This window comes from Styela clava, chromosome 1 (genome assembly GCF_964204865.1).
Source record: "Styela clava chromosome 1, kaStyClav1.hap1.2, whole genome shotgun sequence".
NCBI classification, from domain to species: Eukaryota; Metazoa; Chordata; class Ascidiacea; order Stolidobranchia; family Styelidae; genus Styela; species Styela clava.
This window is the reverse complement of record NC_135250.1, coordinates 20,766,621-20,785,604: the sequence shown is the minus strand read 5'-3', so window position 1 is coordinate 20,785,604 and position 18,984 is coordinate 20,766,621. Positions and strand designations below refer to the sequence as shown.

The following is an 18,984-nucleotide window of genomic DNA, read 5'->3' as shown; positions in this document are numbered from 1 at the left end:
TCATTGATAAAATAATAGTACAGCAATAATTAGGTTTTGTTGTGATGCAGCGGACGTTGGTTTACATCAGCATAAAACAAAGTTAAAATTAAGAATCGGTATTCCAGAACCAAACCGCAGAACAGTATTCAGCACAATTTTCCTCGAATTTCACATATCTACTGTGAGCCGTTTGAATTATCCAAATCTGAAAAAGCAATATTTTCATATCTCCTTAATTGTATTTATACTGATTTTACATATTAAAAGAAGACAGAATATTAAACAGCATCTACTTTGTTAATAATCACTTAATAATAAATTATTTCTACTCTTTCAGTGTTTCAAATTTTGCGTGAGTAAAAACCACTTTCAGAATTTATTCTACATGATTATTTTTATGTAATAAATTTGAAGATACAGTTGTTTTAATTTATTTTAGCTCTAGTTTGCTTTTGCAGTCATTTTCAATGTAAAACATACTATGCTGTAGATAGTTATTTAAGTTAAATTTCAAATTCTAACTTACAATAAAGTGAACCAAAAAAATAGTCTAAGATCATTTATGTCTTTTATGAAATAGTTCGCCATTTTCATTTCAAACTAATTTGACAAACAAAATTTCAGAAAGCGTAAAGTTCCTAGTATATAGTAATGTCGCACCGAGGGTAATCTTTATTCTTCCTATATTCTTCATTTATTCTTCCTAAAATTTGTAGTATATTATGGCAAATAAAAACGATGAACACACATGAATTAATTGATTTGTTGCTTCCAGAACATTTTACTAACAATATTTCTCTTTGATTTTTTTTACAGGCTAAACCAGTAAGTTTATTTTATAATTTAAGTAACATATTTTATAAAACTTTTTGAAAGATTTTGAACAGTATTATTTCATATTTTATACTATAGTTGTAGTTGAAATCCATTGAATTGCTTTAATTTTCCGCCGTGGCACAGTTTTTGTGGATTGTCAGTTAAAAGAAACAAAAATAGTTCGAACGAGCCGCGCATTGTTTCTCATCAGTTGGATATTTGTAATCGGTTCATGGGAATGTAATTTCAATTCGAATTTTTATTTTACTCAGACTATGTAAGATAAGATGCACCGGGCATGGGGATTGCCGTGGCGGAAGTCAATGTATGTGTGACTCGGGTTGGAAAGGAGCATCGTGTGCTTACGGTAAAACGAATAAAAATGTAAACTTACCAAGAATTTCAGAAAAAGTATTTAGAAATGAACTTTTCTTTTTCTACCAATCAGAAATAAATAAGCATAAAATACAACTTCAATTTAAAATATCAAACTTCAATATGCCAACAACACAAACTAAGTTATATGGTAGCGGTTTATTATTTAAAGAGTCTTCTTATATGTAATAATAAATTATTGTTAAAAAATATCCGAAGCTGCAGAATTTAAATTATTTCTTTAAAATAATTTGATCAAACTCAATCACGCGCACTCACATACAAGTGAAGAAAACGTAACACTGAGCACAACAACTGTCGACGACTAGAATGCCAAGAAATAATAAAAAATATATGGGTTTATGGAGTGGCATAATGTTCAAGCAAATATCAATTAACGAGAAAGGCGTAAAATAGTTGAATCCAATATGATAAGGAAAGCAGCTATAAAAAGCGGTGAATTCCACATTTTGTCTATTAGTGCAAAAAAAAACTAACAGTTATTTGCAATTAGATATCAACAAATGTGATGGAGATCACGGGTGTGAACAAAATTGCAAAAATTCTAACAAAGGATATTCGTGTTCTTGCGATAGGGAAAAGTTGGAATAGAATCTGTAACTCAAATGAGTGCAAATTAGTGGCAGAAACAGAATCTTAATGATTTAAATTAGATTATTTTACTAATGAACTATAACGAGTTGTCATTGAATATTTGCACTAGTTCTAAATAATATGCAAAACAAATTTTAAGAATAGAAACGACGTTTAAAATAGAATATGACTACTCTGCAAGGAATTTTAACACAATTAAAGCATTACCATGGTATTCGGAATGATACATTTTTTCTGTTTTTTTTTTTTCAATTGGGTAATTGACATTATTGGTGATGGAAACGTATAGCAAAAATATCGGTTTTAAAACATACTATTCTGTAGATACTTGCTAATTATAATTTACGATATAATGATTACAAAAATAGTCTGAGATCATTTATGTCTTTTATAAAATAGTTCGCCATTTTCATTTCAAACTAAATTAACAAACGAAAACAAATGTCGCACCGAGGATATCATTTATTTTTCGGGTGCTCTTCCATGGTATTATAAGTTTTAACGTGACATTCAAGTGTTGACTTAAAACAAAATATAAATGTGAATCATTATTTATATTTTGGAATTACAGATATAAATGAGTGCACTTCTAGCACGGATGGATGTGCTGGAACTTGCACAAACTCTGCAGGAAGTTTTACATGTAGTTGTCCAAATGGAAAAACTTTAGGTTCTGACGGAAAATCATGCAATGGTGAGTTTATTTATTTAAACTTATATGGGCCTATATTTATGAACGATTATGTTTTTTTCAAGTCAAACAAATAATTTCGTCTATATATCAGTTTCTATACTGGCAGCGTGGTACTCCCAACTTGGGTCATAACGCTTTCTGATTGGAAACAATAATTCTTTCACCAAACTATTGTACATGATTATGACAAAAAATGTGAGAAAACTTTATTCTCAGAATTTGTTTACAGAAATATGTATGTATTAATAATTATTCCAAATTCGTATTTCAGAAAATTTTTCTCAATTTATATACTAAACGAATAATATATTTATTATTAAGATGTGGATGAATGTAGAATAAATACTGATGGATGTGCTCATGTTTGCCACAATAATGATGGAAGCTTTACATGCTCCTGCAACGCTGGTTACAAATTAGGCTCCGACGGAAAACGATGTGATGGTATGTTAGTTTTAACGAGATTTTTTAAAGCGAATCTAATAACAAACTGACTGAATAATTGATTGGGTTCAGCCTGCCAAATTATCAGTTAGTTTGGTTTGAATGATAAAACAAAAGTGGTATGCTCAAATATGTGGAAATGGAGGGCAAAACGAAATATTTTATCGCCAACTTCCCGAAAATCCTATGCGGTAACTAACCAGTACCTATACCAGGGTACCGTGATAGTACAGGTACTGCTATGGTATTTTCAGGTCCTATGACGATGATCCATTTTTCATAAATCATTTTTAACGTGACTATTAACTGATCCGAGCCACTTCTGTTTTACCAATTGAATTGAGATTATTTTGTTAAAAGAATTTGAACAAACTCAATTACGCACACTCACACACAAGTGAAAAGACGTAACACTGAGCACAACAGCGGTCGTCGACTAAACTCCCTAGAAATAATAAAAATATATAGGTTTGTGGAGGTGCATAATGTTCAAAAAAATATTGATTAACGAGAAAGGCGTGACATAGTTGAAGCCAATGATAAGGAAAGCAGCTATAAAAAGTAGTAAATTCCACATTTCGTCTATTAGTGCGAGAAAAACTAACAGTTATTTGCAATTAGATGTTAACGAATGCATATTGTAATGTCGCAAAGAGGATACCATCTATTCTTCCAATTGTAATTTATTCTTCCTATGGTAATACTGGTTTAGGCGTGACATTCAGGCGTTAACTTTAAAACAAAATATAAATGTGAATCATTATTTATATTTTGGAACTACAGATATAAATGAGTGCACTGCTAACACGGATGGATGTGCTGGAACTTGCACAAACTCTGTAGGAAGTTTTACATGTAGTTGTCCAAATGGAAAAGTTTTAGGTCCTGACGGAAAATCATGCAATGGTGAGTGTATTCATTTAAACTTATTGAAGCCTATATTTGTGAACAAATATTTTTTTTTTTTTGGAAGTTGAACTAATAATTGCGCTAATCAGTTTCTACTGGTAGCATGGTACTCCCAACTTGGGTCATAACACTTTCTGATTGGAAACAATAATTCTTCCACCCAAATATTGTACGTGCTTACAACAAAAAGTGTGAAAAATTTACTCTCAGAATTTATTTACAGAAATATGTATTTATTGATAATTATACCGAATTCGTATTTCAGAAATTTTCACATAAATCATGTACTAAAAGATAATGTATTTATTATTAAGATGTGAATGAGTGTGAAAAAAATACTGATGGATGTGCTCATGTTTGCCACAATAATGATGGAAGCTTTACATGCTCCTGCAACGCTGGTTTCAAATTAGGCTCCGATGGAAAACAATGCGTTGGTATGATAGTTTTGACGAGATTTTTAAAATCGAATCTATAATTGATTGAATAATTGATAAGCCTGCCGAATTATCAGTTAGATTTGATTATAGAGCAAAAGAACAATGCTCAAATATGTGGACACGGAGGGCAAAACGAAATATTTTATTACCTATTCCCCGAAAATCCCATGTGGTACTTTACCAGTAGCTGTATTGGGGCATAGCTTTTACAGGTCATGTGACAATGATACATTCTTCATAAATCAGTCTCAACGTGAAATAAAATACCAAGTGATCCGAGTCACTTCTGTATTACCAGATCAGGCACCGCAGTCTACCACTCCCCATAAAAAACTTCCCAAAATTATATGCGGTAACTTACCAGTCCCTGTGTTTGGGGTACCGTGGCGGTACAGGGGCTGCTAGGTCTTTGTTGGGGCCTGTGACGATGATCTATATTTTATAATTCAGTTTCAACGTGAATTGAAATATAAAATGATCCGATTCATTTCTGTATTATTAAACTAGGTATAGTCTCTAACTACAGCAATTTGACAATTCACAGATGTCGACGAGTGCCAAGATGATCTGGATAATTGTGCTCACAAATGCATTAACGAGATCGGAGACTTCTCATGTGATTGTGACCCCGGGTATACTCTGGCTACCAACGGACATTCATGCAATGGTATGCTGAGTATTTTCTTGAGCATAAATAAAACTTGAAAAGGATTTATAATTGCCAAATATACATTTTTTCTGAGTTGTAATTTGATCTTTATTTGTTCAAAGTATTTTTATAAAATCATAACACGTAAAATTAGAAAGAATTCAAAGTAGACGGTTCTGGTGTATTCGTTAATCAGGGCAACTATGTTATTATACAATCAAACATACTACACTGAGTGTACCGTGACCATCAGGCAGTTATCATGTTTTGTAAATGCAATACATCAGAAAATTATTTTTTGAGTGGATAAAAACTGCCACTGGTCTACTACTATAAAAAGGTCACCTTTTATTCAGATATTAACGAATGTGCTCAGGCTATAGACGACTGTGACCAAGTTTGCACCAATCACAACGGCGGATATACGTGCTCATGTCGTGTTGGATTTAACTTGGCATCAGACAAGAAAAAATGTGAAGGTAAATTGATATAATTTAATTAATTGTTACGCGTCGTTTTTGTGTCTACAATTGTAAAAACAAATCAAATGTAGTTGTTAGGGACATTTTTCTCTTTGAATTATCTTTATGTCGTACTATTTAAATTTATTCTAGCAACTATGTAAGCGAGGTATTAGGGGATGTTAGTAGTATCCACGACCTAATTTGTAATCTAAGTAATTTTGGACACTATAGTCCTACGCCTGTTGCATACCTTTACAGCAACAAGAAGGAGAATTTGAATTTTAGTTCAAAATAATAAATATCTTTTTATAATAACCACGTTTTGTTAATTTTAGATCGTAATGAATGCGAAGGGAATGTGTGTCACCAACTTTGTTATAATGAAGTTGGTAGCTATTCATGTGGGTGTGATCCAGGCTACGTTCTTGGGTCTGACAAAGTAAATTGTGCAGGTATTCAAAAAACTTACTTGATATTGGCATTCGATTCTGATTTGACAAACAACACGCTTCAGTATACATAATTATTGTACGCAATGTGTCAGAAGTAAAATCTAAACTTTTTGAAGATTGCTAATAATTAAAAGTAAAAAATATTTACCGGGAAAACATTCCCCTGCCTTTCGTTTTCTATACTTCACCATGAGAATATTTATAATGCTTATTTTTAGAGTGTTTTCATAACCTGTCTCGCAAAATAAGCGATCGCCATTTATCCGTACTTTTAAAATTTTCAAACACCAGTGAATATACCTCATAAAGACACTACTAAAGAAATAAAAATTCGAATGAACATTACTAAAACCTGGATTTTGAATTTGAATTCTGCGCTATTGTTTGAGTCGTAGCGTTTACTTATTGCTGATTGCTAGACTAGTATTCCAATACTCCTCGATACATCCGCTGTATAGCACAGTTAAACTAATGTTCGAATTTTACATTTACTCTCCAAACAAGCTTTTCGTGTAAGTGAAATTGATTTTAATAAACGCAAACATGAAAGATTTTGTAAACACATGCGGGTTATTTAAGTTGAAAAGCAGGTATTAAACATGATATATACTATCAAAATTGTTTTAAAGATATTGATGAATGTAAAGAAGGACATAATTGTGAACAAACTTGTGAAAATCAACCAGGATCTTATACCTGTACTTGTAAATCCGGATACAAGGTTGATGACCATAGGTGTCATGGTAAGTTAAATTATTGATTCGAGATATTTTGATATGGAACCTCATTTTTGCTTGAAGATTATTATTGAACAGCTATGTTTTCGCCCCCATTCTTTCGAAATGTAAAAATATACATCACTGTAAAATAATCAACAATGGACGATATTTGATAAATATCGTATAACTTTTCTCTCTTTTGGGGTAAATCGATTATTCATCTCATCAATAATTTCATGAAGTTTGATTTTTTACATTATTCTTCAATTCATAATAACGAGTTCCAGTATCCATTGCACCTCGTGCTTCCAGATTCCAAAATGCACAAGTTGGAAAAAAAGTATTCGATCAGGTTCAAAAAAAGTTTTTTTTTAAAACGTAGATATCAATGAATGTGAAACAAACAACGGCGGATGTGCACAGGTTTGCACCAACGAGTTAGGGAAGTTTTCCTGCAGTTGTGAAGCAGGATATGAAGCAGAAGGATCTAACTGTAACGGTAACAATATGAACATTCGTTATTGTACTTTGAAAAAAATATACAATTTGTGAGTTGGAAATGATCGGGTGAAAATTCTAGTCTTATAAACTATTTTACCAATAAATTTCAACTGTATGTCATTTTTTCGGCACTTTATTTTCGTTTCGAATATTCCACAATATATGGATGTCAAATTATAAACCACAGCATTTAAAATAAATTACTCTTCAATACCTTTTACTAATTAGTGAATATTCAGTTTTCGGATTGATAAATTTTGCCACCATTATTCTTCTGTTCCATTTAATTAAATTGGATAGTTATAATCCTTGCCTAGGAAAAACCTCGTTAAATATTGCCTTTACATCAGCAAAGTTCCAAAAATAACTTTTATAAAATAAATAAATTTAGATTTGGATGAGTGCACACTTGGAACACACGAATGTGATCAGACATGCACAAACACTGAAGGATCATACACATGTTCTTGTGCGGCCGGATATATCTCAGAGGAACTGAAATGCTTCGGTGAAACTTATTATTTTGTATGAACGCACGTGATTTGAGTTTTTTCAAACTTGTACAACATGATGGGGATCTATTTATAATCATTTTGTTAAATTATTGTTGATGTTCCAGAAATCCATTTTGTTCTCGCTTCTGGACAAATCACCTTTAAATTTATGAAAAATAAACACCAGAGGGTGCCGGAAACAGCTTTAAATTTAACGTTTTTCATAGTTTTGCGTGTCATCGTGAATTAGTTTTTTATTTTTATTTTCTGTGGTGCACTAGCAACCGATTTGAAGAGTTAAGGTACCATGATAACCACATAAATCTACGTTGCGTCTTTTCTTCCACGGTTTACTATTCTGTCTTTTTGTTATTTTTAATTCCTTAAAATCGTGATATATAGTTATCTCTTGATTTAATCTGAGTCGTTTTGTTTACGTGTTTTCACTCATTACTTACAGACATCGACGAGTGTACAATTGGTACGCACGACTGTGCACAAATTTGCACAAATATCAAAGGCTCGTTCGAATGTTCCTGCAGTGATGGTTTCGCTAGTGCAGATGAGGGACGCGTTTGCAATCGTGAGTATATTCACTGAATCTATTTTATATAACTTTGATCAGTTTAATGAATACATCAATCCTAAATGATTCTAGTCATCTTTATTTTTATTTGAGTTTGTTAATAATATGGTTAAACGATTTTATATATTTGCCAACAATAATGATAAATACTTTTCGAATTTATTAAATTCTTCTGATAGATGACTTGTTTTTGTTGTGTTTCAGCCATTTGCACAGAAGCCTGTCAGAATGACGGAATTTGTGTCGCACCCAATGTTTGCAACTGTACGATAGATTTCCACGGAGAAGTCTGCTCTATACGTATGTACCATTATAATAATATCGACCCGAATCCTTGCATAACGCCCATAATTTTTATGATGGCATAGTTTGACCCGATTCCGAGCGGTAAAATGAAATAATGATTTTGTATACATGTGGGAGGGGTCGGCAAACTGTGGCCCAATTTGTTGCGGCCCTTGAACAGACTGACATTTAATACATACAACAAAAATTGATCCGAAATTTATTATTGTCTGTACACGGATTTATGTGGTAAAAAGTGCAGCTTCACGTCGTTTGTTTTGGAATAGTAGCGTCAGTAGTATGTCGTTCGAGATAATTTTGATTATTAAAATTTAAAAATGTCTTGGAAGCGGAAGGAAGTTCGTGACGAGGTTCGGTCCAACATTCCGAAGTGCTTGGACGCAAAAATATTTTACTTTTTTGCGCATTCCAAAACCAGTTTGCTCGATATGCCCAATCAGCATCGCAGATATCAAGGGATTTAATGTTAAACTCGTCACGAAACGTGTCATCGAAAATTCCCGAGACCCGGGACTGCGCCACAGCTCATCTGTGCGACAGTGCAAAACGTGTAATCTGCATGTTCGGAAGCTCATAATGCTTTATCTAAAATGCATTACACTTGGAATAAATTTCGTACTCGCTTGTCAGATCGTAATTTGGACGACGTACCGCGGGCAAGTTGCCATAAAAACATCATCCATCACATTGATAATGAGTGAATAAAAACGATGTTTTGTTAGATAATATATTATAAAAGGCCGCATACACGCCTCATTGTTGCAGACTTTTAACATGATAATAGAAGGTGCAAATGCGCCATAATTTGAAGTCTAATGTAGCGATTGTTCGAAGGCGGAAATATTGCGGTCCGCGCGCTACCGGAAATATGTATATTTGGCCCGTAAGTACATAAAGTTTGTCGACCACTGACATACGGTATAATTACGAATAACAATGAGATGCATTGCATTTTTGGATTAAAAACGATCCAGTAGAAGTCAGATTTCGAAATAAAACGCTTTAACTCCAACTTGTTACAAACATGTTTATTGTTTCTGTTTAAAAAATTTCAAAACAACGTAAAACCAAAAGTTTTAGAGTTGACTGTAAAGTTAAAGCCCGATCATAAAATAGAAATTTGGATTGACAATCAACGTCGCTAGCACATTGAAACTTCCTATTTATTCTTGGTTTTGTTAACAGCTAAATGCTACCCCCCATGTGAATTCGGAACTTGTGAGCAACTTGAAACATCGAATGAGTGTAAATGTGACAACGGTTGGGACGGCAAAGCGTGAGTATAATTTTAATTATAAATTGTTGCTCTTTTTGTGCAGAATTATGTACAGTCGCATATGAGTTGGTAAATTGTATTTTAGAGAATGCTGCACTCACAGGATGTGAGTACTAAATATTAGTAACCGTACAAACCGTCCACATTGTCACCGTACAAAGTTGAAATAAAATTGACAACTTCAGTACTTATGTAAATGAAAAAATTATTTCATGTTTTTGATAAGTATTTTTAAATACTAAATGATTGGATTAAGTATCAGTAATATATAAAAAGCTAAAATTCATCGCCTATTAGCCAGACAAACACTACGTGATACAGTTTTTACATTATGACATAAATACAGTTTGTCATTGAAATACCAATTATTCACTGAATATGTTGTCATAATTCCATATACGAACCGGCACTAATTAATAATTTCTTGTAAAATACTGTCAATTTTTATATCATATTGATTTCTATTTCAGTTGCGATCAGGATATCGACGAATGTTTCTCCGACTCGCCTTGTGGACAAGTATGTAACAATCTTGAAGGAAGCTATTTCTGTTCGTGCAACGAAGGCTATGCTTTGTCTGATGACCAAACTACTTGCATTGGTACGATTGTAAATTTAGAATCCTTGGATAATACCACTCAAATATCACAAAATAACACTAACGATATGTTGTTTTCATATTCTTGACTTCTTTTTCTCGCACATTCCTAATCATAAAAGTTTTGTAAAGTTCTGTTACGTTACTCTAAATTTACTTTTGTATAGATGTGGATGAATGCTCTGGCGAACATGGCTGTGAACACAACTGTAATAACGTTGAAGGCTCCTTCTCTTGCAGTTGCAACGAAGGGTGGTCACTCGGCGGTAATAACTTCAACTGTGAAGGTAATTTTTCACCGATTGCTTCTTATATTCAACACCATTCAGAGGACAAATTCGATTTACTGGACACAAAATGGACCTTTGAATCGTTTTGTTGTTATGTTATTGTTCTTGTTGGTATTTTTCTTCTCGTTGTTTTTTTGAAAAAATCGATTCTCTTTCTGGCTACTGGACCAATTAATCAGAAATATTTATTTGTTAAAGATTGTTATTGTCTCTAGAAGGCTATTCCTTCTATTTATTTCTAAATTTACTATGGATCTTATGAGAACTGATATTTTATCCAACTTTCGCTATTTTATTCTTATTCGTGAAGACGCGGTTTTCAGTCATCCAAAAATTACGCCACTGCGACGTCACAATCACGTCAATACGAAAAAAAACTGGCTTTAGTGAGTTCGTTGTAACAAACGCTATTACGGGCGATCGTCGCTAGACTTTGGCAGACTCTATTTCGTGATTGTAACATCTGCTAAAATTGTTACACCACGTTCACTAGAAAGCTTGTTGTACTCAACTACACTAGACTGATATGCACGGTAGCCGTTTCATAGTTACAGCCTCGTTCAGGATATGGTTTTGGGAAATTGTTAGTGAAATATTACGTTTTAACCTTTGTGTCCATATATTTGGGCATTGCTCTCTTGTTATTTACAGAAGTATTATGTTCCTGTTAGAGTCAAGAATTGATATTGAGCTTCCAAATGTATCAGGTTTCTCATATTTTCGTTTTGGTGCATAATTATGCCTGATTTGCAGACACACATACAAAAATCATCCGCATATCTAATCCCATATCTTTTTTGGTATTTTATTTTAAAAATGACTTGCGATATTTTATTCTTTTTAGATGTCAACGAATGCGAAGACGGCAATCACGGATGTGAGCATACATGCATTAATAACAATGGATCTTTCACATGCCTTTGTAATGAAAATTATTATCTTTGGCAAGATGGCAAGAGTTGTTATGGTAAAGTGTAAATATATTGGTATCATACAGAGTTGAATTTTTACGCAGTCGATCTATATCCGAATATCAAGCGGCGTTTAATTTTTTGCGATATCAGCACCATTTAAGCTGATCATATCAATAATTTTAGAGCATTCCGAATATTCGGTATTGATAAACGAATATGTTCATCAGATCGTTAATATGATAAATACGACAAATGCCGATAACCTATAATAGTACATATATATGTGAGTAATGAATTAGAATTGAATATTTCACGTCAGTTTTGTTTGCAATTTATTCAACTCAATATTCAGCATAAAATTAAGAAAATAAGCTTCGATACTGTGTATATGTAGTAAACCCAAAAGTTAATTTCATCATTTCTATATTTTCCACATCATTGTTAAATAGTTATTTTAAGACAACAACTGACATTACCTGTTCAGTTGCATCGGTTACCGGTACTGAGCCCTTAAAATTCGAATTTTGTCGAAATTTCGGTAACAAATAAAAAACTAGTAACATAGGAACAGCATTCGAATCGTCCTAGTATTCATAAGTATATAAATTAGTTCGATCCTTAAAGTGTGTTATTATAAATAAGTTTTATTTTAGAAATTGTCGACGAATGGACTCTCAGTCGAAAAACTTGCCAATGCTATTACGACCCGACGAAAACAGATTGTGCTTGCTGCATTCCCGGCGGATGCCAGTGCGACAGCAGAAACCCATCAAGATGTGTCCAGTGCGGATACGGGGATACATGTGCTATTTCAATCGACGGTGTGGAATTACTTTTAATAAAGCAATTACCTAGGCCCCTAATGCTAAGTTTACTAAGTTTTCAAAAAAAACTGCTACCACTTGAGATTAATGAATTCTATATTTCCCCTTGGGACGAAAGAAATACAATTCGGGGCGAAAAATCAGAAGAGGTCTTTAGGGGGCACGAGAGCATTCTCAGAGTTATCGCAATAATAGCGCACAAATTATAACATGTCTGCACAAATCGTCATAAATCATCAAAATCATCCATCTCACGTTTAGTATGCTAGTTTAATTACCATTTTGACAATTTTGCATATTTTCCTGATGCTGGGGCGATGATGAAGTACAGATTGCTGCAAGGACGCGGCGGTACATAAAATTTAGATGATCTAAAGCTAAACTACGAGGTCATATTTGGTTTCCTAATTTAAGTACGAGGCCTAACAGTTCTTTTACGCTAGCAGTCTTGAGAGACATTGAACACAGTCGAACACTTTTCGCGAACAGACGACCTATAGTCTTCCTGTGAATGAAATTGAATACTAGAATATTAGTTCAAGAATCTTGCTCACTCTTTATAGAGGAATTGTCAGCATTGCTAACCATTTACTTCCCTCAAACAGAAATTGCTGCACCTTGCTTTTTCAACAACTCCAAATTGGGAAAACTTGTCGCTTCTAGGGGACAGTGTGACACAAGAGGCCGTTATGTTCCACGACAGTGTGACAACGACGGAAATTGTTTCTGTGTTTCAAGAATTGGAATAAAAATAAAGGGAACTGAGGGAGCTGATGCATGCGGTATGAATACTTTGATAATAATCTTAAAAATAGCATTTATAGTATATATTTTATTTAAAAAAACGTAATTAATATGGTGCATTTAGAAAATCCCTACTTTCTCGATGGATGGACTCTTCCCGGAAACTGCCAGTGCAATCATGATCCTACAAAAATGAACTGCGCATGCTGTCGTAACCTCGGCTGTCAATGTCCTAATAAAAAGGGCATTAAACGCTGTGTGCAGTGTGGATTGTCGTATTTGTGCGGTAAGATATCGTTACTCTTGACATGTACTTTTTGTTGTATTCAACCCCACTAGATAAAAACCATTGCTTTGATTATTTTTTCGGGTTTCTCAAGTTGCGTGAATATTATGATATAAAAGTTGAAACATCTTTGATGTTGTAGTTCGTTTCTGTTAATACTTATCGATCTTAAGATTAGTAAGTATGTTGATAGGTATTTGTCTGTTTGTTTGTTTGTCTGTTAGATACACGCGATATCTCACGAAAGCAAGGATGAATCCGCTCCAAATTTTGCATATGCATTCATCATATTTCGGATCAAAAGCCTATTGATTTTGGTTGAATTTTGTCGTATAATTAGCGAGTTATTAATTAATTAGTGATGAGACACAAGGTGTCACTATGGAGTAAGAGCGCTGTTTTGGGGATCCCCTAACTTTCGATCGATAAGTCTTCGGTCTCTGACCGATATTCTCGTTCACCCTTCAGTAATAATTTGTTCAGATAAAGCTACCTCGCAGTTAACTAAGTTAATTCGCTAACCTAATATTTTGCAGATGCTCTTTCGAGTTATTACGGCCAGTTCGACTTTTCCGTTGCTCCACACATCGTTGTGAAGAATATGAACAAGCAGCCATAAATATCATAATAGTCAGTCACAGTAGTCATTCTATAGTTATCGTATAGTTAATTTACGCTTAAATTTAACGCCATACCGTTTTTTCACCAAACTAAAAACTTGATGTTGTTTAATATGATTTCACTTAATCAAATATGAATATATTTTTGGACATTAATCATGGATTTGAATACTATTATCAACACTATTTTATTGGTTATATATCTTATCATCAACATCATCTTAAATTGAAATATTTGTAGCCTAATGCAAATTTTTGACGGGACAAGAATTACCACGAATAAGTAACATATCGTAAAAAAGGATATGATGTTAAATTTTCGTTTAGTTTTGTGTTTTTGTCTTGTCTCTGTTCGTCCTTGTCTCGTCTTTATGTGTGTAGGTAACGATGTTGCAATAGTATGAAATGCATAGCCGTAATTTGACATAGTAGCAGCCAAAACTTTCTTCGATATCAAAATACAATGAATGATTAATTTGGACTTATTTCTCAGTCAATTTTGTAATATGCGTTTAATATTTTTCTTTCGGTTTAAGAGCTTTCTGTACTTGTCAAATTGCTGATATATCCGTTTGCTTTATATGTTGCTGTATGTTTGTCTTGTTTCGCCATGGTGTTGGCACTTAATGTTTGTCTTTGTCTGTTAGCTTTACTTGCTTACTGTAAAATTTATACGGTTAATGTTACCTTATTCAGCTAGTTTATTCGGAGCACAAGATTATTTTTTTTTTGAGTACCTTGAGTTATACTCGAATCGAGACTGTGCAATATTTAGCAGTTAAAATATCGAATTGAGATTAATAATCATGTGCAACCAGATTCTATCATTCTTAATGCTGATCACTAATCTATAACTGTAATTTTTCGTTACTAAACTGATTTGTTAAATCTGGATTGAAAATACTGCTGTAGAACAAATAAAATTGTAATGCTTTGATGCAGTTTATTTGCTTAAATTAGCCGATGGAAAGATAATGATAATCTTGAAACGAATCCATAGTAAAAATATTCAATCATTTCATATTGGCGGGAGATAAATATAAAATTGGCATGATGCTTCTATACAGTTTGCAGGAGAATCAATTTTACTGCGCATAGACAGATATAATCTGCAACTCGGCGGATAATCAACCAATCAGGAGGCAGACATAAAATGATGAGTCATTTTATAACATGCTGCAAATAGATTACAAACTGTTTGCTTTCTTATCAAAGTATTGCATAACGTGAATAATAATTGACTAGGTATGGCTTCATCTGCAGCAGCAGCGCATGATTTCAAACTCAATTAGCCTTGTTGTCAAATTGTGATGTAAACGGCTCATATTGGGGTTTGAGGCCTTGACTTAATCCATTCACTAATTTTCGGTAAGTCTTCAATTTTCTTTGCTAGCGCAGACAATTTTGGGACGGTCTTCAACAAATCTGGGCACATTTTCCCCAAAAAATGTGATGACATCATCCACGCTAAGTCTGCAGTCGACAGCTGTATTAAAACAATAAACATTGAGTCGGTGTGATGCTTGGTTAATATTCTGCACCAGAATATGGAATTGTTAGCCTCAAAACTGAACTCAATAAATAACGAGAAATATAAATTTGCTCACGTGCGACTATCCACAATAAAGAAGACAAAAAATATAGATTCTACATTTCATTTACATCGCAATATCGCTAATCCTACAGATTACGATTACGTTTAAATTATTCCGAACCCAAGTCATGTATTAAAAAGAACACTAAGTTGTATATACACTTTCGTTGTTGTATTTTGTTACCTGGCTTACAAAATATCCATCTCCGCCATCGTTTTGCTTCAGCAGAGCTTCGAGTTTTTGCAACAACGGTGGAATGACAGTCGTGAATGCTTCTTTAAAAGCCTCTTCCTATAAAATTTGAAACAGAAAAATTTGAATCAATAAAATAGGTAAATATAAATAGAAACATATTAAATCCAACGCACTTTCTTTTTTTCGTCTTTTTCTGTAAATGGGAGTTTCATCATCATATCTCCCATGCAGAATCCTATCATCTCAGCTCTCATAGTTTCTTCTGGGGTTTTACCCAAAAGGTTGTATTTTCGTGCAAGATAACTGCAAATAGCAGGGCTTTGGCAGTATTGAACTCCATCTACTTCCAGTAAAGGAAGTTGGCCGAAAGGAGTATCTGGAATAGGAATGAGATAAGCTGAGGATCACCCAACAAAATTCGAAATCTCTCATCACGTGTAAATTTAAAATGTAAAAATTTGCAACCTATGTATAAAAAATATTCATGAATGACTCGACGTGACACGAATATTTCAAACTGAGCATTCGTATTTAGGATTGGTCCTAGCTGATGGCGCATATATCATTTTGATAGAACAACATGCCGTTCGTAGCATACCAGTAGTTAGCTATTCTGTCGAATATCTAAGTTTTCGTCACATATTTGGATGAATTTACAATGATTGATATTGGAATAATTATTTGAGTGATTGCAGTATTTACATGTAAAAACATACATATATATACGTATATATACTGTTACCTGGCTTCATTTTTGCCCACTCTTCCTGAGTGACCCTGACATCTTCAAACTCAACACCAGCTTGAACTAGGATCAATCTAGCGAGCTCAGCTCTGGCCATAAGATTGAAATATATTATCCTATATTTTGCCATGATTTTTCATACGAAACGCACTTTTTGAAAGTAATCTAGTTTGAAGTAGAAAAAATATTATGTTTTCACAGCCTCAATAAAATATCTTGCACTTAGGCCTGTCCTGTAATCAAGAAATTTTTCATCAAATGCTTCTGTCTCATGTTTAAAACATGAAAAAAAATTATAATATACACTTCATACATATTTCATAAATATTGACATGTAGGCGAAACGCAAAACTTTCTGCATAGGCTGTAGTTTTATTCCCAATTAAAAAGTTGTATTATTCTTGTTAATCAAGTTCTTACAGGAAATATATAAGGGATATGGCTATCTACGAGCAAAGTTGCTTATAGCAAGAGCATCAAATTTATATAATGCGCTGACTGGCGGTGCATACCAATGATCAGGATATTATAAGAATTATCATACACTATACAACAAATATTTGTTTAATTGGCTTACTTTTGTTTGTTGTTGAACCATCCACCAATGACGTAACATGCACAAACTGCAAACCTCGTCATTCTGATTCAAACACAATATTATTGAATGATTTGAAGTTTGAAAAAATTAGCAGAAATGACAACTTTTCTGTTTTTACGAATGTCTGTGGCCAAAACTTTTTGTTTAAATTCAAGTGCAAGCATATTAGTCCGGCAGATAAGTGGCGTTTTTGGGCCCAACGTTGATTTCAGACAGAAGGTTTTTCTAGAGGGCGCCCCACAAAAATTTTTTTAAGTGCTGCATCAACGCCAGTACAGGAGAAAAATAATATTAAAAAGGGAAACTCTTCCAGTAATCTTAACTTTAGTCGGGTGGCAGTGGACATCCACCCTAGCCCAACTGAGATTCAGGAGATATTCGACTCTTTAGAGTCGAGACCATCAAATTTGACGGAAATTGATAATAGTGAGGCAGAAAACAATAATAAAGGACCCGTCGATGAAGAGAACTCCCTGAAAGTTGGCCTTCTAAATATTGCCAAGCTTTCAGGGAGTTCAGATGAAGATCACGCGTCTTTTCGCATTAACATTCGTACTCATTCCAAGTCCAAGGAGCCGGGTCCGAACTGGGAGTATTCTAAAATTGATAAAACCTCTGCCCTCAGGGACGATAAGACAAATTGTCTGGCGCTTCTTCAGCTCTCCCCCTACTAAATCCAGAATTTTTTCGGAATTGCCTTCTGGTAAATAAACTATAATAGGCAGGGGCGGATTAAGCCCCTTTGGCGTCCTAAGCACTGAAGACTTTGGTACCCCCTCATGTGTAATTTAATTATAAAAACAATAAACCACATAAGTGTATTATCCATTAAAAATAATCACAACCAGCAGTAAATAAAACAACTTTCACGAACATTTTTAGGTTTTTTAACTGTTGTATAATGTCGATATGATATATTGGCAAACACGCCATATCGGGCCGATATATCGGTTGAGCTCTAATCCTGAGGGAGTGTGACAATAAAAATTCATTCCCCCTGTCTCAACGTGAATCGAAATATCAAAGGATACAAGTCACAACTGTAGTTTGAAATTTTACCGGTACCTTGTTGTCTACCTCAGGGTGGTTCGAGGTTGCTAGGTTGAAGAATCGCAAAAATTTCTGAGGAGGTCTCGCGGGCCGCAAGTCGGAGAAAACCCCAAAAAGTGATCGAAATATTGCGAGTTTACTTATACTTTAAATTTAATGAACAATGAGAGTTTACCGTTCTAATCAGACTATCATTATGTTGCCTGGATGACGTTCTTTTAAAGAAGATATATAAAGCCTTCAGTTATTTCATATGTAATTCCCGAGAATTACCGTTGTATTTTCCGCATCTCGCTTTAAATTATATTCTTTCGTGACAGATATTACTTGAAATCAAACCAGACACTGTGTGATGGGCAGGGAAATACGTTTCCGCCGTGTTTTCCTTATGTCACCTTTCTTGAGCAAGCTTAGTTCCATCGTCAAATACCAACCAATGCGTCTAAGTTGGTATTTCGGGACCTAGCTAAAAAAATGGATTGCGCGGCGGTAAGTCGGCTCTGCGTTTCGTCAGTATACTGTCACATGGCCGTCGCTTAAAAACAGAGGAGTGTTTTTACTAAAATAAAGGCACAAAGCGTCAGAAAATGGGTTTGAATCTCGGGATCCCGACCCCAGTTGCTGAATAACTGAAAAAAACTTAAAAACATTCCTCCATTAGGTACAAATATACGTTAAAATTGTTCCGTGAGCCGCACGAAATGTATCAGCATGACAGGGTTTGTACCATCCTGGTCTATCTTATAAAAAATTCCCGACTTCGCTGACCACTAGATCGTTGAAGTGCGATCGTGGAACCGCCA

General features: G+C 34.0%; 2 protein-coding genes across 2 annotated transcripts; one reads left to right on the top strand and one right to left on the bottom strand.

Annotated features, from left to right (window-relative positions):
* Positions 1 to 1,007: 1,007 nt before the first annotated feature.
* On the top strand, positions 1,008 to 14,935 carry LOC120348656 (uncharacterized). Its single transcript, XM_039418844.2, has 21 exons — positions 1,008 to 1,165; positions 2,360 to 2,482; positions 2,804 to 2,926; positions 3,710 to 3,832; positions 4,150 to 4,272; positions 4,820 to 4,942; positions 5,281 to 5,403; positions 5,724 to 5,840; positions 6,470 to 6,583; positions 6,942 to 7,058; positions 7,452 to 7,568; positions 8,015 to 8,137; positions 8,345 to 8,440; positions 9,632 to 9,722; positions 10,193 to 10,323; positions 10,488 to 10,607; positions 11,455 to 11,577; positions 12,178 to 12,345; positions 12,954 to 13,130; positions 13,217 to 13,378; positions 13,915 to 14,935. The coding sequence occupies exons 1-21, from the start codon at positions 1,126 to 1,128 to the stop codon at positions 13,995 to 13,997; spliced, it is 2,517 nt and encodes an 838-aa protein (XP_039274778.2). The 5' UTR covers positions 1,008 to 1,125; the 3' UTR covers positions 13,998 to 14,935.
* A 201-nt stretch (positions 14,936 to 15,136) lies between these two features.
* Positions 15,137 to 17,273, bottom strand: LOC120348657 (hematopoietic prostaglandin D synthase-like). The gene is made up of 5 exons (XM_039418846.2): positions 17,111 to 17,273; positions 16,531 to 16,698; positions 15,962 to 16,164; positions 15,777 to 15,884; positions 15,137 to 15,484 (listed from the first exon to the last, which is right to left on the bottom strand). Exons 2-5 carry the CDS (start codon positions 16,661 to 16,663, stop codon positions 15,320 to 15,322), a joined length of 609 nt encoding a protein of 202 aa, XP_039274780.2. The 5' UTR covers positions 16,664 to 16,698; positions 17,111 to 17,273; the 3' UTR covers positions 15,137 to 15,319.
* Positions 17,274 to 18,984: the final 1,711 nt, after the last annotated feature.

Bases quoted from the DNA above. Each gene is read 5' to 3' on its own strand.
- LOC120348657 (XM_039418846.2), bottom strand. From the start codon at position 16,663: ATGGCAAAATATAGGATAATATATTTCAATCTTATGGCCAGAGCTGAG. The intron at 15,885-15,961 runs GTGCGTTGGATT...CAAATTTTATAG, and splicing joins AAAAAGACGAAAAAAAGAAA to GAAGAGGCTTTTAAAGAAGC. The intron at 15,485-15,776 runs GTAACAAAATAC...GTTTTAATACAG, and splicing joins ATGGATATTTTGTAAGCCAG to CTGTCGACTGCAGACTTAGC.
- LOC120348656 (XM_039418844.2), top strand. From the start codon at position 1,126: ATGTGTGACTCGGGTTGGAAAGGAGCATCGTGTGCTTACG. The intron at 1,166-2,359 runs GTAAAACGAATA...TTGGAATTACAG, and splicing joins AGGAGCATCGTGTGCTTACG to ATATAAATGAGTGCACTTCT. The intron at 2,483-2,803 runs GTGAGTTTATTT...TTTATTATTAAG, and splicing joins TGACGGAAAATCATGCAATG to ATGTGGATGAATGTAGAATA.